This window comes from Phalacrocorax aristotelis, chromosome Z, assembly GCF_949628215.1.
Source record: "Phalacrocorax aristotelis chromosome Z, bGulAri2.1, whole genome shotgun sequence".
NCBI lineage: Eukaryota > Metazoa > Chordata > Aves > Suliformes > Phalacrocoracidae > Phalacrocorax > Phalacrocorax aristotelis.
The window spans coordinates 42,618,909-42,645,148 of NC_134311.1; the positions used below are offsets into that span (position 1 = coordinate 42,618,909).

At 37.9% G+C, this 26,240-nt stretch overlaps 1 protein-coding gene across 1 annotated transcript in view; it reads left to right on the forward strand.

Annotated features, from left to right (window-relative positions):
• GDA (guanine deaminase) overlaps positions 1 to 23,289 on the forward strand; it is a 29,173-nt gene extending 5,884 nt beyond the window's left edge. Inside the window, exons 3-14 of the mRNA XM_075078330.1 lie at positions 1,362 to 1,533; positions 4,058 to 4,145; positions 6,028 to 6,133; positions 8,669 to 8,696; positions 10,112 to 10,219; positions 11,277 to 11,384; positions 13,399 to 13,496; positions 14,093 to 14,160; positions 14,618 to 14,764; positions 18,488 to 18,606; positions 19,717 to 19,744; positions 20,897 to 23,289. Coding sequence (XP_074934431.1) covers positions 1,362 to 1,533; positions 4,058 to 4,145; positions 6,028 to 6,133; positions 8,669 to 8,696; positions 10,112 to 10,219; positions 11,277 to 11,384; positions 13,399 to 13,496; positions 14,093 to 14,160; positions 14,618 to 14,764; positions 18,488 to 18,606; positions 19,717 to 19,744; positions 20,897 to 20,967 — 1,141 coding nt within the window. The 3' untranslated portion in view covers positions 20,968 to 23,289. The remainder of the gene's footprint in view (positions 1 to 1,361; positions 1,534 to 4,057; positions 4,146 to 6,027; positions 6,134 to 8,668; positions 8,697 to 10,111; positions 10,220 to 11,276; positions 11,385 to 13,398; positions 13,497 to 14,092; positions 14,161 to 14,617; positions 14,765 to 18,487; positions 18,607 to 19,716; positions 19,745 to 20,896) is intronic.
• Positions 23,290 to 26,240: the final 2,951 nt, after the last annotated feature.

The window sequence follows — 26,240 nt, forward strand, 5'->3', positions numbered from 1 at the left end:
AAGGCTGAGAGACTTGGGTTTGTTCAGCCTGGAGAAGAGAAGACTGAGGGGGGATCTCATCAATGCTTATAAACATCTAAAGGGTGGGTGTTAAGACAATGGGACTGGACTCTTTTCAGTGACGCCTGAGGACAGGACAAGGGGCAATGGGCACAAGCTGGAACACAGAAAGTTATACCTCAATATGAGAAAAAAAGGTCTTTCCTGTGAGGGTGCCAGAGCAGTGGAACAGGCTGCCCAGAGAGGTTGTGGAGTCTCCTTCCCTGGTGACATTCAAAACCCACCTGGATGCATTCCTGTGCCCACTGCTCTAGGTGTCCCTGCTCAAGCAGGGGGGTTGGACAAGATGATCTCAAGAGATGCCTTCCAACCCCTACCATTCTGTGATTCTGTAACACTCCTGCCCAACTTGGTGTCATCTGCAAACTTACTGAGGGCGCACTCGATCCCCTCATCCAGATCATTGATAAAGATATTAAACAAGACTGGCGTCAAAACTGAGCCCTGAGGAATCCTACTCATGAGCGGCCGCCAACTGGATTTAGGTGCATTCACCACAACTCTCTGGGCTCGGCCATCCTGCCATTTTTTTACCCAGCGAAGAGTACTCCTGTCCAAGCCATGGACTGCCAGCTTCTCTAGGAGGATGCTGTGGAAGACAGTGTTAAAGGCTTTGCTATAGTTCAGGTAGATAACATCCACAGCCTTTCCCTCATCCATTAGGTGGGTCACCTGGTCATAGAAGGAGATCAGGTTCTTCCATTAAGCCTTGAAATTCATTGATTGAGTATATTATATATAGACACATATATAATGTAGAGGAAAACTGGGATATAGGAAGTTACAGTTTTGTAAAGATAACTGCCTGGTACCTAGAGGCATCCCAAATACTAGGATGAAAAACTGTGCCCAAAACTTCTGTTTTTCAGGTGGATTCTGTAGTGGAGTGATTTTAGTTATTGTATTATAATAGTAGAATTATTCTATTCTATTCTATTCTATTCTATTCTATTCTATTCTATTCTATTCTATTCTATTCTATTCTATTCAAGTCAGTTTGCCTTTATTTGTTGGTATTTAGTCTGGGTAAATATTAAAGATAATTGGATTCATCATATTGTTTTTCTCTCAGTTAGCTATACATCTGTGTAAAATTATCATTCAACTGGTTCATACAGTAAAAGGAGTATGGGTAGAAGTACAGTAGGAGTTGATAAGCTGATGCTGGAAGGGGAAGGTTAATCTGCACTTGATGTTTACTCTGGTGGATTTTTCTCAAACATACTGTTTAAAGCAAAACTACTTACTGTGAAAAGTTTCATGTCATTTTGGACTATTATTATTTTCTTTTCTTTCCCTAGTGAATTCTTCATGCCAGGAATGGTAGATACACACATTCATGCCCCTCAGTATTCATTTACTGGTACAAGAGTAGATCTACCTCTTTTGCAGTGGTTGACTACCTACACATTCCCAACAGAAGCCAAATACAAAGACAGTGATTTTGCTGAAGAAGTGTACACCAGAGTTGTTGTAAGTACTACAAATGTTATTCACCTACTTGACAACATTCATATTTGTGAAATACATTTATGTTTTCAGAAGGTCAGCAGAAATAGTAGAGTATGTTTTAATGTCATGAAAACCAGATACAGCCAACAGTATAACCACTGTCCTAACTCCTAGCCAAGATTGTCCCCTACTAGTTTCAGTCTCGTTCTGTTGTTGCTGGTAAGACAGTTCATTTAACCACATGGTTAACAACAAACTTGGTTTTAATCTTTTTTGATATCTGAGTACAATGACCAACATTTAAGAGTACTCTCAGAACTGGTATAGCCAGCGGGTGCTGACAACCACAGAAATAACCAAGCATGGTAAAAAAAAAAATCAGAGGGTATTTCCTTTTCTGCACAAAACCCATCTATTAAGAAATTGTCTTCTGCAAAGACTAAATTGAAGAGAAGATGCTTCTCACAGATGACAAATCTGGGACGTTTTGGAGTAATTAGGGAAAGCGTTTCTACGGCTGAGGTCCTTGTAGCAGGAATGTCTTTCACTGCAGGGGCTTTAGATGAAGCCTGTCAATGGTATTGTGGCACAAAGAGAGGGACTGTGTCTGAGCTAGACTGGTTCTGAGCAATATCAAGGCTTTAAGGTCAAATTCCACTTGATGAACAATAAGTAGCTAGGTCACACCTATAACTGAAATGAATCCTTTAATATGTGTACTGAAATATCTTCAACAGTTTAAATGATTTGCCCAGCATAAGTTGCACTGCATTTGTATAATACCATGGCATGTGTTGTCAAAATAATAACATAGTGAATCTGAAATAAATAGTTGTACTGTCCTTGCCAAACAAATTTAAAGAAAAAATTACTTTTTGCCATCTGCCATAATAAAAACACGCAGGGGCAGCTTGGTTATAAACTCTAGTGACAAGCACACATGCATTCAGCTACTTGAAACATAGAGGTGGTCTCACCTTCCAGCTGTGTGCCTCAACGTACTGTTACCATCTCCATCAGCTGAGATTGGGTGACATCAGCTCAGCTAAAGTGCTTACTGTGCAGGTGTTTAATAACATCACCTGGAAAAGAACTGCTAGTGACAGATGGAAGTTGTAGCAGTTTCAGCACAATGGTTAGGCTTTCCCAATGTGTATCAAAACAGATAAGGTCAGGAAAATGCCTTCACCCTCAAATGCTGCAGAATACCAGTTGCTCTGTAATGTTTGATGGGGCTGATAATAACTTTCAGCTGTTAGAAACAGGACTAGGCCTGTGGAGAGCAGGTATTTTTTCATATGTATCTTCGGACTTCTGGAGTTGTAATGAAAACATTGTGATTTTTTTCAGATCAAAATTCTCTTTCTAACAAAGACTTTCTATACTAGATAAAAGAAACAAATTAGGTGGAGTTTGACAGTTTTTAGCTGGAACCTACTCTAGTCCCTCAAATTTTAGCAAAGCCAATGCTTCATGCTGATGTTTTGCAAACAGAATGTCTTTGGATTTCATTTAACAATGGTGTTAGGAATCTAGAACTAGAGAATTCTGGGTTTTAAAAGCTAAGAAAGACAAAGGTAGTTTCTCTCAGTAATTATGTTATTTTTGAGACTAATTTTAGGAACCCTTGAATATATATTTTTAATTATTGACTCTAATTTGAGTATTGTATAGAAAAGGCAGAGCTTGGCTTTATGTTTGTCAAATAATTATCTCTAGACTTTCTTAAAAGTTGCGTTGGATGTCCCACCTTCAACCTGATTAAAAAAAAAATCTTAAATTACACTGTAGCCAGAATCCAAAAACGTAATTTAAACCTGTATGTTGGTTGGGTAGTCAATTTAGTATGCATTAGTCCCAAGGGCAAGTAAAGATATAAATTTAATAATGATTTAATGTAACTTTAAATGGCTCTTCATTTACTGTTATGTCCCCCAAAAGTAACAAGAGCAGGTATCGATCATTGTCTTTTTTCAAATGGTATAATTAAATGAATAATTAAATTACACTCTGAGCAGTTCTCAGTTTACTTTTAGCTTGAAGTTTGTTACTTTGTATTCAGAAGTAACAAAGAGTTTTTATACATGAAACCCTGGCTATTTTTCCCCAGCCACATGAGGTGGCCAAATGAAAACCACTACTTTTTCCCAAAGGTTTGCTTTGCTCACACTAAACAGTGTTTCACTGTGAAGAATTGAGAGCCTTTCAAAACTAGGAAATAGCACAAATGACTGCTTGGTTGTATTTCTAAATATGTTTCAGAATTTATTTCCAGTTTGAGTAAAGGAAATACAAACTGGTTTCTATGGGTTTAGCTATTGTTAAAATCCTGTATGGATTTGGAAGAGGAATTTTTGTATTTATGAACACTCAGACTTTAAAAAGTTGTTATGAAATTAAGAATTGGTATCTTACCTTCCCCCTTGACTGCACAATTTCACAATCGCTAAATGTTCTCGCAGTTTGAATTCAGACTGCCAGTTCTACATTTTGGCAGCTTGACTATTTTTTTTTCCAGACATCTGAAACTGATTTCTTTTTATAGAGACGAACTCTAAAGAATGGCACAACTACAGCTTGCTACTTTGCAACAATTTACACAGATACTTCTCTCCTTCTTGCTGAAATTATAGGTAAGACTAACAGTGAGTTTTGACGGATGTTGCACAGACTGTGTTAGTTGAAGAAAGCAGAGCTTAGTACTTTTAGACTAGGTAGGGGTCTGTTCTACTAATTTGTTTTTTATTAATTATATCTTTCATACTGTGTCCCCAAAATCGACTCTAGTTACCTTTGTTTACTTAACCACCTCTCTCCTACTGTTGTTTCTGCTAGTCTATTCATTCCCAAATCAGCTGCTAGCTGAGCTTGAAGTAGGTCTGCTGGAGTTGCCTTTCAGCCGTAGTTCTCTGCTCTTTCTAGCCTTTTGCTATTTGAGGATGTTGTGATTTAGCCCCAGTCAGCAGCTAAGCCCCACACAGCTGCTCACTCACACCCCCTTCTGGAATGGGGGAGAGAATTGGAAAAGTAACAGTGAGGAGACTCATGGGCTGAGATAAAGACAGTTTAACAGGTAAAGCAGAAGCTGCACATGCAAGCAAAGCAAAACAGGGAATTCATTCACTACTTCCCATGGGCAGGCAGGTGTTCAGCCGTCTCCAGGAAAGCAGGGCACCATCATGCATAATGGTTACTTGGGAAGACAAATGCCATCACTCTGAAAGTCCCTCCTTTCCTTCTTCTTCCCTCAGCTTTATATGCTGAGCATGACGTCATATAGTGTGGGATATCCCTCTGGTCAGTTGGGGTCAGCTGTCTTGGCTGTGTCCCCTTCCAGCTTCTTGTGCACACCCAGCCCACTTGCTGGTGGGGTGGGGTGAGAAGCAGAAAAGGCCTTCACTCTGTGTAAGCACTGCTCAGCAGTAATGAAAACATCTCCTTATTATCCACACTGTTTCCAGAAAAATCCAAAACATAATATCATACCAGGTACCACGAAGAAAATCATCTCTATCCCAGATAAAACCAGGACAGAGGATTAAAGGGCTGAATGACAAGAAGTGCAGTCAATGCATTAATTTCCTGATACTCTGTAGTTTCAGTTAAGTATCAACATAAAAAATCACACCCCCTCTGAATCCGGAACAGTGGGAATTGCATCAGGATCTTACCTCTCCCTTCTGTTCACTGTTGCAAATGCCTGCTGTTTGAAACTGTTGTGATTCTTGCAGGATTTCTCAAGGCTCAGCTAGCTCCCAAAGCAGAGCAATTTAATGAGAATTTCAGTTTCCACCAAAAATTCCCTAGTCTTTCTTATTTTGTAGGGAAACCTAAAAATTTGAAGCCATTGTATTCGACAACTTGGACAGTAAAAGGGAACAAAAGATATATAATTTAGAAACACATGTAAAAGCTTAGAGTTTAATATTGTATGTAGTCTTTTAAAGTTTTACATATAAATTCTGAGTCCTAGCATGGATAAATCTCAAGAAAGAGGCTAGAAGTAGCTCTGATGATTTTCTCCATCCAACTCTACGTAGGAAGCCTGTTAGGATCCTCATTCCTTTTTCCTAAGGAGAGATGGGTTGCTGATACCTTTGTGCATTTTCTCAGCTGAGGGTAATCATCTACTACAGCTACTATACTTTGATGCTTGTGTTTCTCATCCTCCACGTCACAGCTGTCTTCTTCATATACTGCCATTATGAATTCTGGTTGTGGTTAAACTACAGTAATCTAGTTCTCAGTTATAACATTTATAATGTTGGGTATTAATGTGGAAGAGGAGGACTCCTATTTAAATGGTTTTTGTTGGGTTTTTTTTCCATCTTTCCTTTTTAGCTTTAAAAGTCACATGGATGGTCCCTACTTAAAGATAAGAAAAAGCATAAATTCTGTTCATCTTAAATGAAGCTAGCTGGGGTGGAATTTGCTATTTGGACTTCAGTACAGGTTTTGATAGCAGTTTTTGAGAACGAGTGATTCTGAGTTTTATATTCTTATGCATATCAACAGATAAATTTGGTCAACGAGCATTTGTTGGAAAAGTCTGCATGGATGTGAATGACAGTGTGCCACAATACAAAGAGATTACTGCTGACTCTGTCCAAGAAACAGAAAGGTAAGGTGATTAAATTAATGGCACAACCTTTAGAAATAAGACTTTTTATACATATGAAAAGTGAATGTGAAGCTGACTAAGAACTTACAGGTGTAAATGTATTAGGAACAGATTTTTTCTTCTGACAGTATTGTTTCCTGCAGTTCTGGCAATTCCTGCATACCCAGTTGCTGCACAGTGCAAAAGCTTTCTCTTTAGCTCTTCCAAAGAAAGGGAGAAGCCACAGCTCTAGGGTTTGGAGAGAATATGTGTATCTTGTTGTCTGTTTTCTGCCTCCTTTTTTCCCTTCACAGCTCTGTGTGTGGAGGTGCTGTGACCTGACATGGGATGGTGGAGTGGCGCTCAGTTCCCTCGCCCCATTAACTTTGGAGCTATTTTCTTCCCCCATTTAGGGTAAAGCTTTATTCAAGTTGTAGGTGTAAGCTTTCATACACCCCATTTTAAACATACGGTGGTTCTCCTTTCCTCCAGCATAGCACCAGTGAAATTACTATAACCTGCAGCTGAGAGAATGAAGGAGAATCAAATCAAGGCAACGTACATGGCAGAAGGGACCCAAGACTGGAGTATGACAGCATGCTGTCTTAGATTCCCCATGTCTTTTGCATCCACGCTCACCAAATGCTTGAGCTTTTCTCATGGGACTATTTGTTTACTTGTATAAAAGTTTCAAACGTCATGCTAGAAAGAAAATACCTACTAGTAATATAAACATCTTATGGCACTTGTGTGAAGTTGCTACCTTATTTTTGCGAATGATGATAGAAGAATGCCAGTAAAAGTTAGAAATGGTCATGGATTTCTAATGGCGCTTATATTTAAAGATATTTTTAAAACATGAGTATTAGTTATTTGCACTCTACTAACACTTGTTTTCCTTCATGTAAATCCCCAGTTTTCATAATACAGCCTGAGCCCTGCTAAATGGGCCTGAAAGTGGCAGAACTTCCAGTTCTGATATTTTTAAAGCTTCAGCATGATCTAAATATCTTTCTTTTAAATATCTGTCTTGTGCCTCCAGCTCCCTTCTTATGGGATTGTGTTAATAACAAAAGTCTCTCAGCTTTGGATGAGAGTGTGCCACGAGTACTCTAGAATTGTCTGGACAGGAGAGCTATGTGCTTGTCGGCATGGGTCAGGAGTACTCACGTCATCAGGCCTGAATCATAGCAATACAATTGCAAAAGGATGAAAAAACTCTTCCTTTAAGAGGGCAACCTGTTTTTTTTAAAAAGAACCTAAGGCTTGTGATCTGTCAGACAGTCAGAAAATGTGTTACATTGATTTCAGTTCTTCACAGCTAACCTCCAGAAATATTTATATTGTATGCATGGAAATAATATACAATTCCAAGTGCTTAATATATTAAATCTAAATTCAAGTCAAAAATTCTCCTGCAAAGACAGTTGAATAAAAAGTTAGGGAACCAAAATCTAGAATATGTTATATGCTGATAATAGTTGTAGTCATCTAGAAAGAGGAGGACCCATGTTCAAATCTTTTCTTCTGCTGCAGGAGACAGTGGTTTGAGCCTGAGCTTCTTTCCTCATAGAGAAGGGCCTAAGCCAACAAAGTATAGCGTATTTTGAGAAGGGTATTTCAGTTTTGAAGCAATGCTGACACCAGCTTCAGTGTTGTCAATCTAGCCTCCAGGATTATTTGCTTCCATCTGAAGACATTTGACAAATTTTCTTCAATGTTTGTTGTGACCAAAATTATAGTTTTTTCTGAATATAAACTATGAAATAAAAATTCATGGAGATCCTGTCCAGAACCCATCTTAAACTGGCTTTTGGAAATTATTTGTGTACGCAGGGCATATAAGTTTTCAAAGTATTTCTTCCCTGCAAAGTCAGAGGAAGTTTTATTTGATCATTTGGTTTATCCATATTGACTGCTTGGTGTTTTTTGTAGAGGTCCCTGAGGTAGCTTCTTTTATTTAACACAGTAAGTAAATCTATATGGTATTTTCCATAAGGTAGATAATGTATATGCTAACATTAGTACAAGCATTTCTGGAAAATCAAGGGTCCTTGAAGTGAATAAGCACATACGCAACTACTGTAAGTGATGTATGAAATATTGCAGCTTTTTTTAAACAGAGGATTTAAAATAATAGAATATATTTAATTCTGTAATTTAAATCCATGGACAGACAAATCTAAGTGGTTTTTTTTTTCTCTGATGTTGCAGCTGTATCTTATAATTACGTTTTCAATGAATTTAATGTAGTATGGATTTGGTTTCAGTGAGAACTCAGAGTAATTACCACATGTCTAATGTTAATTATTGCAAATGAAAAAATTCTGCATATTCAGGGTCAAATTCATGACTAGCATAATTTGGTGTAACTATCCTGACCTCATTGTGTTGCTCCTTTTCATTTCATCTGGGAACCTGACCCAACTTTCTGTAAAAAATGGATCTGTATCTGAAATGTTTAATAGGGTGTACAAGTAAATATTTTCTATATTTATCATAATTTATAACACAGATGACAGATTTATAACAAATTTTTTTTCTACCCTTTTTCAGGTTTGTTAAAGAACTACTGGAAAAGAGAGTAAGTAGAGTTCTCCTTTGTATTCACTTTTCTATTCAGAAGATGCTGTGTGTCTATATGAAATAGTTAATCCTGCTGACAAGTTCTGCTGTCTTAGCGACAAGTCAATAAATAAACATCTTTCTGTGTAGTAGACAGATATCATCAGTCTGAAAAATGTTCTGCTAGCCATGTTATTGAGAAATGGACTTGTAGCGGTATAAATTCAGTTTTGTGTGTTCAGAGCACAGCAAAGTAAAGTTCTATGTGTGTTCTCTATTGACTTTAAAATATTTGGCTTCCTAGAAAGGACAATTTTCTGTTAAAGAAAGGTGAAAGTCAGTTGATGACTCTATATAAATAGTCTGATAAAAGATGCTCTCACCAGCAGAAATCAGTGTTTTTGCAGTACTGTTACTAATCCATTACCAAATTAGTATTTTGGAGCAGCACATTTCTTCCAGTATGTTTCTAAAGAAATCCAGGTTTATACTCCTGAGGTAAAGATGGAGGTTTATACTCCAATATTACAAGCAGGGATAGTCTTCTTATCAACCTTTTGTTTTCAATAGCTTAATTTGTTGACATTTGCATCTCAAAATATTCAAGAACAGATGCCTAGAATTTAATGCCTAAGTCATATGTATTAGTAGAGTAAATTGGCTAATCTGCAGAAGTCCTGAGCTCCTTGTGTCTGGGAGATGGCATAAGAAACTGCAAACCAAGTTATCATATACTGTCTCCTAGTGGTGACACATGCACAATTGTTTCCTGTGACTGAAGGCAGAGTTGTAATTCCATTGTCTATTTTTAATGAAAATTTTAATCCAGAAGTGCAAGGTGTAAAGTAAACATCTGTAGCTTTAGTCTTGATATCTTTTCCACTGTTTCCTACTGTGCAGCATATCTGGTGCTACCACTAATCTTCCTGACTAGGGAGTATAGTCACAGTTTGTTGCTATCAGGGGTGGAGAGGTTTGAACAAGAAAGTGGCTTTGATTTTACAGAACTCTGCAGTTTTGCATCATTACATCTTTGATATTTACAGAAGTGGGACTCAGAAAAACGTCTGGTCATTCATCTGACTTATTTCTCGTAATGTATATTGGAGGGTCAGCAAATACGAAAAAGCATTCAGAGCTTCTCCTTAAGTCTGGTAAAATCTCAGTGGCTTGATGAAAGAGTTCTAATGAAAATAACTTCTTTACCAAGGTTCATTAAAACTGTTTTTAGAAAAAAAATTGGATTCACTATTTCTGTGGTGAAATTTATAATGAAAATAACGAAATTACTAATAGGCTTAAACTGCGTTGGCAAGGATGCAGTAAGAAATAACTGATGGAGACAAGACATTACTTCTGTGTAAATGCTTGTCTTAATTATGATTGCTGATATATAGATGTAGAATCTCAAGCATGTATTTTTAATGTTTTCAGTATCCAAGGGTACAGCCTATAATAACCCCCCGCTTTGGCCCTTCCTGCACAGAGGATTTGCTGAGCGCACTCGGTGATTTAGCACAGACTTTCGATCTCAATGTGCAGGTAAGCTCTGAGAGCTCTGTATACAGTTTAAATAGTTTGGATAGATAGCATACAGACCAGGGAGTTTTCATAATTTCAGCAAAACACTTGAATCACATTCTTACCTTGGAGCCTGTCTTCTAAATTCCTCTGTAATTATTAATGGTACTCTGCAAGAACACTGTGACCTGCATAGGAAATGAGAAGGCTCATAGCTGGAAGGATGCACAATTCAGCAAGGCCAGGCGCATGGTCACTAGGAGACTGGCACCTAGTATCATAGGTTAGAGCAACCCTTGGGTTGCTGAAGGTTGCTCTCCCTAGTCCAAGGTTATTATGTCTGTCTCTCTGTCTTCTGCTGTTCCTGTGCAAAGCATATTTCAGTAGATAAAAGAATTACTATCTTTGTATCTTACTTAACATTTTTAACATAGTTGTAGGATTTCCAGTGTGATGAAGTTTCTGTGTTTAAAAAAGACATATTTTAAAGCTTACAGGCCTGTTGAAACTTCGGGATGTTTCTTTTTTGGTTACATAGTTCAACGCATATACTGTTCAAAGCTATGCTGTATTAGGATTTTTTTGTCACTATGAAGTGGGCATTTTGAAAATACATGCTCCAATGGGAGTACAGGAAGATCAGACTTTTATCTGAGACCAGGGATTAATCAGCCCATCTAATGATATATGGAACAGCTATCTATTTGTTGCCCTGATCCCAGGGTCTGCTCTGTGGTAGGGTGGTTCTCTCTTTACCTCACAGTCATATGTGGATTTTTTTATTTACTGTTTAAACACCTGCCGAATACCAAGTGGACTGTTATGTCACCAAACTACTGGGATGGACTATCCAGGCATACCATCTCATATTACCTTTAAAAGAACAAATGGAGCTACTCTTTTGGGTCTCAGGGACCTCTCAGATAAAAAGAGAAACCCAAGGACTAGATCTAACTCTAGGCTTTACAACTATTAGTTTCTATCTTTATATGTTTAGCACCGGTATGTTGCTTAGAAGGCTGTAATGTCGGTTTTAACTCTGTTTAAAGCCCTTACAGCTATATATTTTCTATTGCAGAGCCACATAAGTGAGAACGAAGAGGAACTCAAACTTGTGGAGAACATATTTCCTGCCTACCAGAATTACACTGAATTGTATGATAAAAACAAGCTGCTTACCAGCAAGGTAGCTGCACAAAAACTTTCATGGCATAGCTCAGATTTATCCATGTAGAGAACACGGTGGTTAACTGTATTTACCTGAAAAGTTTGTATGGTTTTGTCAAGGTCAGTGGCATCTGGGGGAAAGTAAATTGCTTTTATGGTCTCTGTTGCACAGGTGTTGGTCAAGGTATTGGTACTTCAGACAAGCCCAAACTTTTCCAACTATTTTAGGCGAGACGAACAGTAAAGGTATTTTATGGTCCATGATCCATTTTCCAAGGGCTCCAAAGAGAATTGGGGTAGTGGAATCAGAAGAAGACTAGGTAAAACTGGTATTGTAGGAACTGGTAATTCTTGGGCAGTACCCAATTATTCTTATATTGCAATGGTCTTCCATGCTGGTTTTGCCTGAAGATTTGTTCTATGGTGTTGTGGTAGGACCAACTTCATTTTTTGGTAGTTTCCTACAGAAAAGCATTTTGTCCTGTTGTGTTCTGTGTATGAACCTCACATGCAGACAGGTACACTCCACTGTTTGGACTATCCAAAAGCACTCTCATCTCATTAGCTGATTTTACCAAGTACTGAGAGGCACAGTGGCCTGAAGAGTTGAAATTAATTAAAGCTTTATGCTGGCAAGATAAATGCCAGCAGATCTGATACCAGCTCACACTAAGTACAGGTTGGAATGCCAGGACACACATTATTAGATGGTGGAGAGCCCATGCAAAAGTGAATATGAACAGCCTAACTACAGCCAGAAGGCTTAAACATCAGTCAAATTGATTTAAAATTTTATGAGAGAATTTTCAGAGGCACAAAGGGCACCTTGGAACTCCTTGGGATTTACCTATTGAACTCCTATTTCTGCATCCCAGCAAATCACTTATTCACAATCCTTTTCACCTGAGAAATCAAAATGGACTACTTAAGCATGTACACAGTATTAACTTTTGTTCTCTCACACAGTCCTAGGCACGCTGATTTAATGCATCAGTGTACTTAAGAGAATATTAGTGCTGCAAGAACATAGGTCTTAATTCTGTCAGACTTTTATATGCACAGCACTGAAATGATCACTGAAAATCAGGGTTGCCGGTGCTTTCTGGCACCAGGCTCCTGGTTGGCTGGGGAAGCATTCTATTAAACACAAGCATGACAAAACTGCACACATTGACCCCTTCCCAGCCACCAAAACTAAGACACTAATTTTTTTTTAATGTTTTAAAAGTATGTTTTTCAGACATGTGGCTGAAATATTTCCTATTTTGTTAAAAAGAATTACAGATTAGCAGAGATATGTTCAGGTTCAGCAGCTGCCATATGTATGTCCTCAACTTAAAATGTGGCTATTGCATTTTCAGTTACATTTGAGCTTGATGAGTAGAGATGGCAAGGGTACAGTGCTATTTGGAGATGCTCAGTGGAAAAAGTCGCTGTGCTGTTCTCATTTTTATCAGCAGATTGCAAGGCCTAACAGAGCTTTTGTTCTCTTCGAGTGGGCATTTGGCATATGAGATAATTCCAAGTAGATTTTTCTGGGAATAATTTGTTGATATCCCAGTAAATTATGCTATCCTATCCTTCTGTTTTGTGTATACTGCTTGTGACTTATTTTTAAAGTCAGCTATGTAGGCCAAGAAAGAAAAGTCATTAATCAGTTGCATAACAAATTAGATTATTTTAATTAAAGAATATTCCATATATATATATATATACACCTGGTAAAATCTTCAGAGATACAATGGGAAACATGCTGAGAGTAAATACATCTGATGTACTCCTAACCCCAGTACTTAATCTCTGTGTTAGCTACAAAATATAAATCATAAGGTTACTAGTGCTAAGGCAACTGGGGGATTCTTGCTTTTATTCCTTGATGCTCTTAAGTCACAGCAGTCACTGCAAAAGTCAGCACATTAATTTCACTTGATGGTAACAGGTGTCCATTTGGCTATTAACAGTAGTGCAGCAAAAATCACAGGAACCCAAGTAAATGCAGTATTGAGTAAATTGGTAATTTTGTTTTTCTTTAGACGGTGATGGCTCACGCCTGTTATCTGTCTGAAGAAGAGCTGAAACTTTTTAATCTTCGTGGAGCTGCGATTTCACATTGCCCCAATTCTAATCTTTCGTAAGTTAAAACAAAACAAAACAAAAAAAAAAAAAAGTGATGTACAATTAGATAAAGCTGTTGGTCACTTAGTCAGTTCTGTCAGAGGCAGATTCAGGCCATCTCCCTTCCCTCCAAAGTATGCATATGTTTTGGGGAAATGGGAATGGGCTATATAGTCTTCTTTGTATTAAGCAGAAATGAGATGCTGTAAGGTATCGAGCTAGGATACTATACTAAAATGTTAACTTTCATTTTGCCTATAGCATAATCAATATCTTGTTTGTGATAACTTACTGGAGCTCATGAAAAGACCTCCCATCTCCTGGAATATACTTTACATCATATTTGGATTTTTTCACAGGTATACCAAGAGCTCATTTTCAGCAGATAACTATAAAATTGTGGGAGTTTTTAACTGAGAAAAACTGCCTTTATTTTTAGTGATTACACCCCGTCTTTCAGATGTATGAATGCAAATGCTCTGTCCCAGTTTAATAAACCCAATGTATTGCACACATTCTGAAAGCCTTTGTCATGAAACAACTCTGCAGCCTTACTCTTCCTGAACTACTTCTGATTGTGTTATACAGCACATGTTTCTTCTTCCAATCCAGGCTTTGTAGCGGTTTGTTAAATGTGCAAAAGGTCCTGAAACACAACGTGAAGATTGGCCTTGGCACAGGTTAGTAGTTTGCTGTAAAAACAGTTTCTTTTGGAAACCATTGGGGGATACAAAACCATGCCTACTTGTTTGGATTTAAAAGTCAGCGCATTTGTGTCCTGTGGAGCTGAGCTTTTTTTGCCACTACTTCTAAAGTAATGAAGTCTAGAGTACTGAAAGCTAGAGCCGGTCCAAAAGTGTTTGAAAAGAAAACCAAAAATGAATGAAGAAAGCTTTGTTCCTGTCGTGAGTAAACAGGGCTTGAACAACAACTTTTCAGGTTTCTGTTATTCTGTCTTGTTAGAACACAAGACTGACTTCGCATGTGAGAGCACCTTTATTAGGAATGATAAGCTTAGCAGTAAAGCTTTTTATGTTTACCACATCTGCCACTCTGTAACATTTAATTAAGGCCCATAGAAATTTGAACCAGAGAATTACTCCCAAAGCTTGTTTCTTAGAGTCTGATCCCTTCTAGATGTTGCTGGTGGATATTCAGCTTCTATGCTTGATGCCATAAGGAAAACAATGATGGCATCTAACATCCTTCAGATCAAGAAAGTGAATGAAAAAGGACTAACTCTTGAAGAAGCTTTTCAACTAGCCACTCTAGGAGGAAGCCAGGGTAAGAAGAAATTTTTTTAGTATGTACACAGAGAACTACAGCTCTTTTTGATATTATGTCTCCCTGTCTTTAAAGGGTGGCTGAATTCACAGATTTTCTGGTGCCAGAGTGAAGTCTAAAATGGTATCTGCTGGGCGGAGATATCCTTCAGTCTTTCATACACATACTAGCCTCATTACAGAAGATTATTCATATTAATATTGAGAGTGTAGTAATAGAATCCTAATGATTTTTCAGGGTTTCTTTGCCATTTTCTTGGCAAAGATCCTCAGACTTTTTAATCATTAGGGGTTGTATGTTTATCACACCAATTGGAAAGACTGTTTTCTCAGCAACCCACACTTAGAAGAAAGCTGTGCAATTACTATAAAATCATGCATCCTGTTTGTCATCAGTTTCTAATTTTGTTTCTGCTTTTTGATCTCTCAGTGAGGCAGTTTGTCACTGACTTTCCAGCAAATCGAAACATCACGCGAATCACTCCTCAGTCAGAGAAAAGCACAAAGTTTAAACAGAATATGCAGCATGGTTGTTTAAGAGACAGTTGTATCTGCAGAATATAGCCATATACTATATTGGTTATTCTGGTTCGCTGGTGTGTTTTGTCATGATCAGTATGCACATACTGATTTATACAATTAGCAAATTTTTAGCAGAACTTCTATGATTTAGCAGAGAGCGAATCAACATGTAAGTAAAAATTACTATTTCAGTTAGCAGAAATGAGCTCACTAGCTGCTAAAGAACTGGTCCCACGTCCTTTCAGTGTTACGTTTTTGTAGTTGTCAGAAAACACCATTGGGAACTATTAATGGAAGTTCGAAAGATGTAATGAAAATGTCATCAAACAGGTCTCAGAACTGTATTTTAATTTCTGGAGGATGTAATGAGTAAATAGAGATGACAGAAAATTGACAGGGGACAAAAAAAGAGGGACCTTTTTCCCACAATATATACTGTTTATGTTATACATAAAAGGTGAGAATAAATTAGCTGAGATATGGAAAGGAAAATTTATAGAACTTCTGAACTCATACACGGTTTCCCTTCCCAGCTACACTTGTGCTGTTTTATCTGGGTTCTTAGACTTACTTAGTAGTGTGTTTATTTTATATATTGATTTTTGGGCTGGTTTATCCTTCCAGAATCACTTTCAAGGGTAGAATATAAATTGTTTTACAACCTTCCAGTAGCCTGGACAAGTACAGTTTGTGGACATTTAAATGAATGATTCTTTGTAACAATAATTTGCTTTGCTGAGACTCCTAAACACTTGTCACCCTCTCATGTTTAATCTAAAAATTGCATTCTGCTCACAAACCCGAAGGAATATGAGATCGCTGTAGTTGAAACTGGTAGGTAGTCAAAATATTTCACCATTTGGAGGAGTTTAAATGTTTTTGAGTCCCAGTCTCACTTCTGTGCCTGGCAAAATCATGGAGATTATTCTGGGAGTTATTGAAAAACGCCTGCAAGACAACACAGTCATTGGTCCCAGCCAGCACGGATTCAGGAGGGGAAAGTCCAGCCCAACAAACTTAATTTCTTTCTATGACAAGCTACCCGCTTAGCTGACCAGGGGAAGCCAGTCGATGTCATCCTTTAGGATTTCGGTAAAGCTTTCGATGCTGTCTCTCACAGTATCCTCCTTGACAAAATGTCTAGCATACAGCTGGATAAATGCATAATGCAATGGGTGAGCAATTGACTGATGGGTCAGACAAAAAGGGTTATCGTGAATGGGGTTACACTGGGCTGATGGCCAGTCACTAGTGGGATTCCGCAGGGATCCGTCTTAGGGCCAGTACTCTTTAATGTCTTCATAAATGACTTGGGTGCAGGACTGGAAGGAATACCAATTAAATTTGCTGTTGACACAAAATTGGGAGGAGCTGTTGACACTCTCAAGGGTAGAGAGGCCCTGCAGAGAGATCTAGACAAATTAGAGAGCTGTGCAATCACCAACCATATGAAGTTTAACAAGGGCAAGTGCCAGATTTTGCACCTGGGGCATGGCAACCCTGGATGTACATACAGAATGGGAAATGAGAGGCTGGAGAGCAGCTCTGCAGAGAGGGACCTGGGCAATGGCAAGTTGAACGTGGGCCAACAGTGTGCCCTGGCAGCTGAGAGGGCCAACTGTGCCCAGGGGTGCATCAAGCGCTGCATTGCAGCTGGTCGAGGGAGGGGATTGTCCCGCTCTGCTCTGCGCTGGTGCGGCCTCACCTCGAGTGCTGTGTGTAGTTTGGGTGGCACAGTACATTAAGGATATAAAGCTGCTAGGGAATGTCCAGAGAAGGGCCACGAAGTTGGTGAATGGTTTAGAGGGGAAGACAAATGAGGAGCAACTGAAGTCACTTGGTTTGTTCAGTGTGGAGGAGACTGATGGGAAACCTCATCGCGGTCCACAGCTTCTTCACAAGGGGAAGAGGAGGAGCAGGCACTGATCTCTTCTCTCTGGTGACCGATGACAGGACCCGAAGGAATGGCAGGAAGATGTGCCAGGGGAGGTTTAGATTGGATATTGGGAGAAGGTTCTTTACCCAGAGGGTGGTGGAGCACTGGAACAGGCTCCCCAGGGAGGTAGTCACTCAAGAAGCACTTGGACAACACCCTCAGACACGTGGTGTAAATTTGGGGCTGTCCTATACAGGGACAGGAGTTGGACTGATGATCCTTGCAGGACCCTTCCAACTCAGGACATTCTATGTTTCTATGATTCTATGATCTTTAAGGTATTGTGAAATTCCTGGCACACAAAAACTTCACTGAAGGCTGAAGTTCCTTTGTTGGACAGGAGCAATCTGAAAACAAGTGAACAAATTATTTGCAGATATTATCCCCTTCGATAACTTAGTTTAACTCTAGAGTATAGGAAAAGTTGATATAATACACAGATACTTTGTACAACTTAAACCAACCCTAAATCATTTCCAAGGAGACACAAAAGCCTCTCTTTAGGTATTCTAAGCACATGGAAGTACCCAGTTGCTGAAGGTGAAACTAGATTTTCAGTGCTTGTGAACATGAGAACCAGAAGTTGTAGTGAAGCTTTGAAATAACAAAGCTAGACAATAGATCACAAGACAAGCCTGTCAGGTAAAACCTTCAGATCTGGCTATCATTTTTTTCCCACACCATATTTTTCTTTGCTCCTTCTCATTACCCTTAGTTATCTTCTCTGCACACCTCTTTTCTTTATTATTATTATATGTTACTATTGTTATAGGTCTATACAACCTGTCAAAGTTGCTTAAACTGTTTAAAGAATTAAATCTAATATTGCCTTAGCAAGGTCAGTATTATTATATACTTTACTGTTCCTCTGACTTAATTTCATTGTCCCTCTGGAGCTTTAACTTTTTTGCAATGTAAATGATTGTTATTCCACTTTAAACATTTAATGGCCTATACATCAGATCTGCAATGACACAAAATCAATGGAGAACATTCAAAGACCAAAAATCAAAAGCAGGGTTAAAATTGTTTTTCAGATTTCTTTTAGCCTTAACAGCTGCCCTTCAGAAATTCATCAAAATATGCATGGTTTTACTGAGAAGTTGCTTAATAACTCAGATGCTAACATAATCACTGTTGAATTTGCTTTCATGTTTTTCCTTGTAATCATCTAAATTCTCATAGTTTTTCTTATGAACATCTCAAGTAAGTTGGTGGAAGGAGGCTTGTGATGAAAATCTGCTTGTGAGCTTCTTGTCTTCTCAGCTCTAGGACTAGATGACGTGATTGGAAACTTTGAAGTTGGCAAAGAATTTGATGCACTGCTAATCAACACGAAGGCTTCAGACAGCCCTTTCGACTTGTTCTCTGCTGATAATTTTGAGGTAATCGAACAGGATTAACGATCCAAAGAATTACTGGAAAGGATGTGGGGAAGGTCTGTGATACAGCCAGAATAAATCTCTTGAGAGTTATTCCAGTAACAGGAATTGGGTGGACTACGCAACTGCTGTCTGTTCTTCTCAGTGGCTGGTTTTTTTCAGAATCTTGCTGTCCTCAGTGACAGTCCCATATCCCCATGACCAAAAATGCATGTAACTTTTTTTTAATGAATGTTTTATCAACGCAAGATGGCAATTAGAGTTAGCTATTTGTAGTGACAAATGCCAGCCAAGAAAAAGCAATTTAGTTTTAGTTAACACATTGAGTTACCCAGAAATGGCAACCTGTTCCCAGATAAAGGCTAGGTTGCCTTCACTGCGCTGCTATTGTAAATTTAAGCAAGAAGTCAAGATGGATAATTTGAGTTGAAAACACAGGTTTTATGCAAACACGTAAGCAATATTAGTATTATGCAATGGGTACGCTGTCTCATACAAAAACTTTTTGTGATTAAACAAAGGTAAATGAACAACAGTTACTTGCATTTACTAATGTCACCAGGTTCTCTGTTGCTGTCTCTATTCTGAATGTCACCATTTCCTTAGAAATGTAGGCATAAATTGTGAGGTAATCGTTCCTTAATCTGTTTCAGTCACAGTAATCTGGATTAGATTAAATTCTTTAAATTTTAAATCTTCTTCCTAATTCAAAGAATTCTGCAAAAAAATATTTTCTGGTGTAATTCTAAACCTTTTCAGTTAAGTTAACAGTTCTTAGCACTTTAAAAATGCTTACAGTTTTGTCTTATTTTTCAATAAGTAAATGAACTTGAGAACTCTAAAAAAGAGGTCCCTACCTCATGTATTGTGTTTTAGGCATACATTTGCTTATGCTGTCAAACTTGTGCAGTGTTTTGTTCCTGAGACATGCAGCCTTCTTACTGAAAGTTATATATGGGAAAATGTGCAAATTAAGTTTTGATTTTACTGTTAGTAGGAATATTCGGGAAAACTATTTTTAACAATTCTTTCAAGCTTTAAATATTTATGATCTGAGATAGCAGATACTGCTTTCTGTATTTGGTTTTCTCTCTCTTTTTTTTTTTTTAATAGGACACTGTCCAGAAGTTCCTGTATCTAGGTACGTTCTGATTCTCAGCCCATATAATATTCTCTTGTTGTTCCATACATCAAAAATTGCCTAAATTGATATGGAGGTTAAAATAAATTCATTTATACATAATTAAATATATGCTTGTTTGCAGTTATCAGATATATTTGTTTACATTGTATATAAAGATTATTATGCCAATATTAATGATAATATTTACTCACATAAATTAATTATGCATTCACTTACATTTATTAATATTTATTTATAAATACCGATTAATAACTAAGTAGTTTAACTTTTGTTCTTTGGGACATAGTTGAATAGTCAGTTTTATATGATCAGTTGCACTAGGTTTGTCAGATTTATTACCACACCTGTCTTTATCTACAGTATGAGCTAAATGATATTTCACAGTAAAGTAACACTGGCATGCTAATCACTGGTTCAGAACCAGTTCAACTCAGAAGGACTTCTGCAGACCATTTGCCATTTTGTTTTTTTCACTCCCAAATGAAAAAGATGGCCTTTAAAACAAACAAAACCCAACCCAAACAATCCCACCCAGCCAAGAAAGCAGATATTCTTTACAGGGCATTGTCTGTACCAATAGCTGCACTGCCCATGATTTTATTATGGTAGCTGGTGTTAGCTCTGGCCATGTTTGTGTCATTCTCTAATTAGGCATTGCCTTTTTGAGAAGTTGGCTGAAGTGAACCAGCTTCACTGCTCCCTGGTACCCGAGTTAGTTCAGATACTGTGCAAAAATGCATTTTCTGTACAGATATGTAGTATTTTCGGGGTTTGAATCTACTAAATATATAGAATAGCCATGACAGGGTGCTGGGCCATCTTGTTTAGACTCTGCTCTTCCTAGTAAGGTTGGACTAGATGATCCCTGAGGTCCCTTCCAACCTGTGATTCTGTGATTCTGTGACACCATTGCAGCAGCTGAATGCTATGTTGATTTCTTAAAAAAAAAAAAACCACAGGTAGTTTAAACATGCATTGATCTTTGTGGTAGTCCTGACTATTTCTATCCAAATAAACTTTCTGAGTCCTAGGAAACAGTCACTGCAAATGATGTATTCCAAAACTGATTTTGTGGATTGCATAATTTTCATTAACTAAATGCGTGCATAGATTTATGTGCAAATCTCTGTTTTGACTATGTTATTTCAGGTGATGATCGGAATATTTCTGAAGTATATGTGGCTGGAAAGCAAGTGGTTCCTTTTTCGAGTTCAGTGTAAATCCATTTCTCTTTTGCAAAATACTCTGCTGATCATTCTGCATCTGAATTGGAAAAGGTTGATTAAACACAGTGCCTGATTGTCAGGAATGACATCTTGATTTTGTTTAATGTTTTAAAACTTGCAAATATTAGAAATTTTGTTAGAACTTTCAAGAATTACTTTACCAAAATTGTCACAGTTCTAGAGGAAATGGATATTTAAATTTCTCTGTAAAAATAGCATGTGTGCGTGAATAAGGGATTTGGTAAATACCTTAGTTAAAGAAGACACCTGCTGTTCCTTTTAATAATACTGTAGGAAGCATTATGAAGAGCAGTGAGACTCTCATTTTCTATATTGTATCTGAATTTTAAAAAAGCCAGTGCTAGTAAATTGATTTTGCAAATAATATCAGATAATCAGATAATTATCACCAAGTATGGAAAAATCAGTGACAATTTGGGGCATTTAGAACATTTTTTTAGTTTTATTTAGGAGCTTATTTTTTTAAAGTAATTATTTCATTGAAAACATTATTTTTTTAAGAAAAATTAGATAAGGAGTGTGTGTTTATAAATAAATAAATAAGAGTCCTTATTATCAAAGAGTTCAAATTTTCATTTGTAGTCAGACAGAAGAGAACTGGTGGAAGAATCAAGTAAGAAATGAAGCATTTGTCACAGGGAGAAGGGCTGGGAGAGCAGAAGGGCTGCATTGTTCTATGATGCTGTCAGCTGAAACTGTTTTTCTGCAGATTTTGTTCCTAAGTCTAAAAGTGGTCTGCCTGATCTTCCACCCACTGCATTGGATTACCTTCAGGTGAGCAACAGCTGAATGAAGTTTGTGTTAAATTAGAAGCAGGCACTAAGATATCTGAGCAGGCTACTTGAGGGCAAACAAATGAAGAGTGTTTTCTGAAATAGAGAGAGTGCTTCATCTAGTTCAGCCTCCTGCAGAACCTTCCTGAGCTCATGTGCTCCTCACTATTCAGACAGGATAATACAATGTCCCTTCTTTCTGTAAGGGAAGTGAGTGGGTTTAAAACAAATCCAAGAGCAATGGTCTATTTCTGGCCATTACCACCTTTGACTTGAGCTGGAAATTGTCACTGGAAAAAGCAGCTCAGCTTTAACGTGCTCTTCTGTCTTTCAATGTGACAACCATCATTCCAGCCCTGTACAAATCCAGGTGAAAAGTGTGCCCTTTTTTGCCTTGGAAATCTGTGAGACTTCCTATCTTAGAAAGCATATTTCCCTATTTTTTTCTCAGAGACTTTTTTTTTTTGGTGGTGAGATTAGTTTAAGGAGGAGGGTGCTTCTTGTTTCTTTATTATGTTTTTGCAGCACAAAGAATGTAAGCTTTAATTTCAATGTCCATAGAGACAATATTGTATTGAGTTACTATAAACATGTGTTGAATATGGTTTTAAGGCCTGCTTCAAACTCCTTTGATTTCACTAAGCTTTGTTTCACACTTATATCTCACTGCTTGGCCACACAAAGGCACAGGACTTCCCTCTGTTTACAAAACAAGGGAAGTCACTCCACCAAAGTCTCACTTCATGTCTGCTTCTGAGACAGGGCTTGGCCTAACGTTGCTGATAACTTTCTGATTTTACAAGTGTTTTCAGAGCTTACATACCATTATGATTACACCTACATGAGACAGTATAGTGTCAAATGGAAGTGTAAAAGCTAGCTTGGGCACTTAAACTAACACAGTGCAGTTTTTTGCTGAAGCTGAGAAGCCCTACAGAAGAGCAGGGGATATTGGCTTTCAGACACCACCTGAGTTCACCTGCGTGGCTTGCTCATTGAAAGCTAGCTCAGGTATCTTCACATGGCACTGCACTGTGCATGTGCTTGCAGAGGTTAAGCCTTTGTACCCATTATGTTCAATGATTCCTAAGTCTTTAGGAGTCGAGATTTAAGAATTAAGATTTCCACGTTCCATCAGGGTGTTTTCTTAACCATTTTGTTTTTCATTTGGACCAATCACCTACACAGCAGCACACTTGCACTTGCTTGGCAAATACAATATTCAGCTATTTAATTTTGTTTCCTGATTCAGGGAGCATTTTTCCTCATGAATTTTGACATAAATTTAATTGAGCATATTTCACGTTCCAAAACCAAAGATCTGTGAGACACATTTTTAATCTTCCCAGCTACTGCTTGAAACTATTTTTAGGGAGTTGCATGGTTTTCAGCTTTAGCTTTCCTGCAAGAATGTTTTCTGGGGCGGAGAAAGATTACACAGCCTTGTGTACAATGTATGTTTGTGCCCTACTTCTTCACTTCCAGAGCTATGAATTAAATCAATGCTTTTATTTTAATGGTAGTCTAAACTGTCTCTGACTTAATTGCTTTCCTTCTGTTTGTAGTGTTGTTAAGAATGGGATTCAGCATTTCTTCTTAAAAGATTTACAGGGGAGGAGGGGTTGCTTATTTGCAAACTGGGAATACAGAAGGATTTTTACAAGTTCAACACTATACTGCTGGCCCAGTTACAAAGGGACTAGTTAGGATAACTGCTGCCAGTGAGCTTGGTATCTGAAGCTGCAGATATTGGCTGCGCCACGAGCAGTTTCATTCTTGTTAAATTCAGGCACAAGGTAAGAACTCAGTCTTTTGCGTGAGCTTTGTTAGTGGCTAGTACCCAGACTTAGAAAGGGAGAACCAACTTTTTAAGAATCTCAGCTGAAGGAGCGGGTCTGCCTGCAGGTGGGGCTGTGGGCTGCCTGCACCACCCTGCAATGCCCAAGACTGGGAGGAGGAGCAAGAACCAAGATGGATAGCATTACACTAAATATTGCGGTGCTTAGGGGTAAATGAAAGAAGCCTGAGTTTGATGTGAGAGGAAGCCAGTGGAGGAATTAATATAACAAATAAACTGGGAGGTACTTTAAACATCAGCATCTTAAATATAATTGAATGGAGAAAGGCTGTAAATCCAGGTTGAAGAGAGGTAGTCCCAAAAGCTTGTTCTCTGGCTTATGTGAGATTGCCAAGATACTTGATGCAGTAGGGGAGGATCAGTAGAGGAAAGCAGTTACTGCTGAGACTTGTACATCTACGCTATATGCAGCTTAAGACTACATATAATCTAATTCCTTGGATAAATGTCCCCACTGCATATGCAGTTTAAAGCAGGCCAGATTATTGGTTCAGACTCTTAATGTCCTTTTAGAGGCTGGAGTATATTTGGCATGCAACTGAGCTTACAGTGTAGTTTCCTCCAAAAAGTAACTTAATCCTTGTGCACCAAAACCACCCTGCAAACTGAACCAAGGTTCAGTAAGGGAGGATGGTTAGGAATTCACTTCAGAACAGTATTCTTGCCTCAAACGAAAATGCTAATGGTAGCTAGAACTATTGACCCTCCAACCTCATCGTCACAAAACTTAGTAGCTGAAGACAAACTAAAGCAACCTCCTTCCCCCTTTCTCCCTCTTCCCCTCTGGGGGGAAAGAAAAAAAAAAAGAGAAAGTAAAAATTAGGCAAACAAACGTTAAGGGTATGTGGAAGAAAAGAAAGGGATAATTTTCAGACAGTATAAATTGACACAGCGCTACTGACTTAAGATAAAACTTCTGGAAAAAGCACATGCAAGTGTTTCCAGATGTCACTCCCCCTTAGTTCTTTTGCCAGATTGTGGATGGGATCTTTGTTTCTTAATGTGTCTTTGTGTTCAGTGTTAGCACACGATTCAGACAAAGGGAAAAAAAGGGTAGTTTGTGGAAAGCTTGCTTGTTGGCACAATATGCTTAATGTGTTCTATGTTCAGATGAGCCCTTATTTATTATAAATGGAATGTATTTGAATTACTGTTATATGTTGATCTCATTGTGTCACTTTAGGTTTTGATTATTAATGACATGCTAGTAAGTATTGCCTATGCACTATGCAACATTATTTGAATTATTCATGTGTGGCAGGTGGAGTTCTGCACTTTAAAATGTTGCTTTGGCCTAATGTTTTTATTTACTCGGTGTTTTTTGTGCAATCAGAAAGCTTTGTAGGGGGAAAAAAATGTGTATTTGTTCACTGTACTGAACATTTTCATGATTGTAAGTGGACTTCCTGTTAAAAAAACAAATGTTAAAATGACCCTGTTTAAAAGCCTGTGCCTGATTATACTCTAATGAATGAAAAACTATAATGATTTTATGAAAGCCAACATGAATAGTAATGTTTTAATTTAAAAATATTTACAGAGAAATAGATTATTTTAATTGTGATTATGCAATGCAAATTAGCAAAAGGTAATAATTCTTGCTAAATATTTACTGTTGTACTGAGTAAAACAGATTACTCAAGTCTTGAAAAAAAAGGCCCAAATTCTTTCAAAGAATATCCCAGTTTTAAAAGGAAAATATATTAGCAACATTGCTCACAGAAGCTGTTTAAAAATACTGTTTTAAACATTTCCAGGAACAATCTATGACACATGATAAGGTGGTCAGCTTTTAAAATACTGGATTTGTATGAATAAACAGTGCTGCCTTATCTGCAGCCCTGTGTATAGCAGTAGTCAACTCATGTCTAAAATGATAGTGTACAAGTAGGAGGTATTAAAAAAAAAGCCAAGGGATTTTGAATATTTGAGAAAGGATTGGGGAAAAAAATGAATTTGAGAAGAGATTTGAAAAGGGTGGTAGCAGAATACAAAATAATGCAAAGTAGAAAGAATCTAGATCAGAAGAACCAAGATGACACGTCAGTGAAGTTTTAGGTGGGAAACAGTCAGAAAAGAAAATACGTTTTCAGGCAGTGTTCTGTAAAATCACAGACCTCATCCCTTCTGAGAGTCACTGAGGCCCAACTCAGCAGACTTCCAAAGCAGTTACTTATATGCTTAATAATAAAGCCTGAACAATTGTAGCCAATCATAGCATAAAAATATAACACTTTTCAACCTCTCAACCTCTACTTCAAGATTTCAATCAAAATTACCTGTAACAACTCCAGAAGAAACCTAATGCAAGGGCACATTATGCTTTATCTCCATGTGTCCTGTTAAACATTTAGCATTGGCCAGGTCAGAGACTGAACTAATCTGGTCGGGGGAAAAACCTCTGCTTCTTCATGCCCCAAACGTCATCCCCTGTCATGTGCCTGGTGGTGCAGTGATGACTGAGTCCGACACAGGAAGACAAGCATTTGGTGTGACTATAGTAACTGATAATAAGCTGTTTTAAAAATCAGGTTGTTTTGAAGTTAAGCACACTGCAGGGAGCACAGCACATTTTAAATGACACAATAATATACCTAATAGTAAACTTATGCATG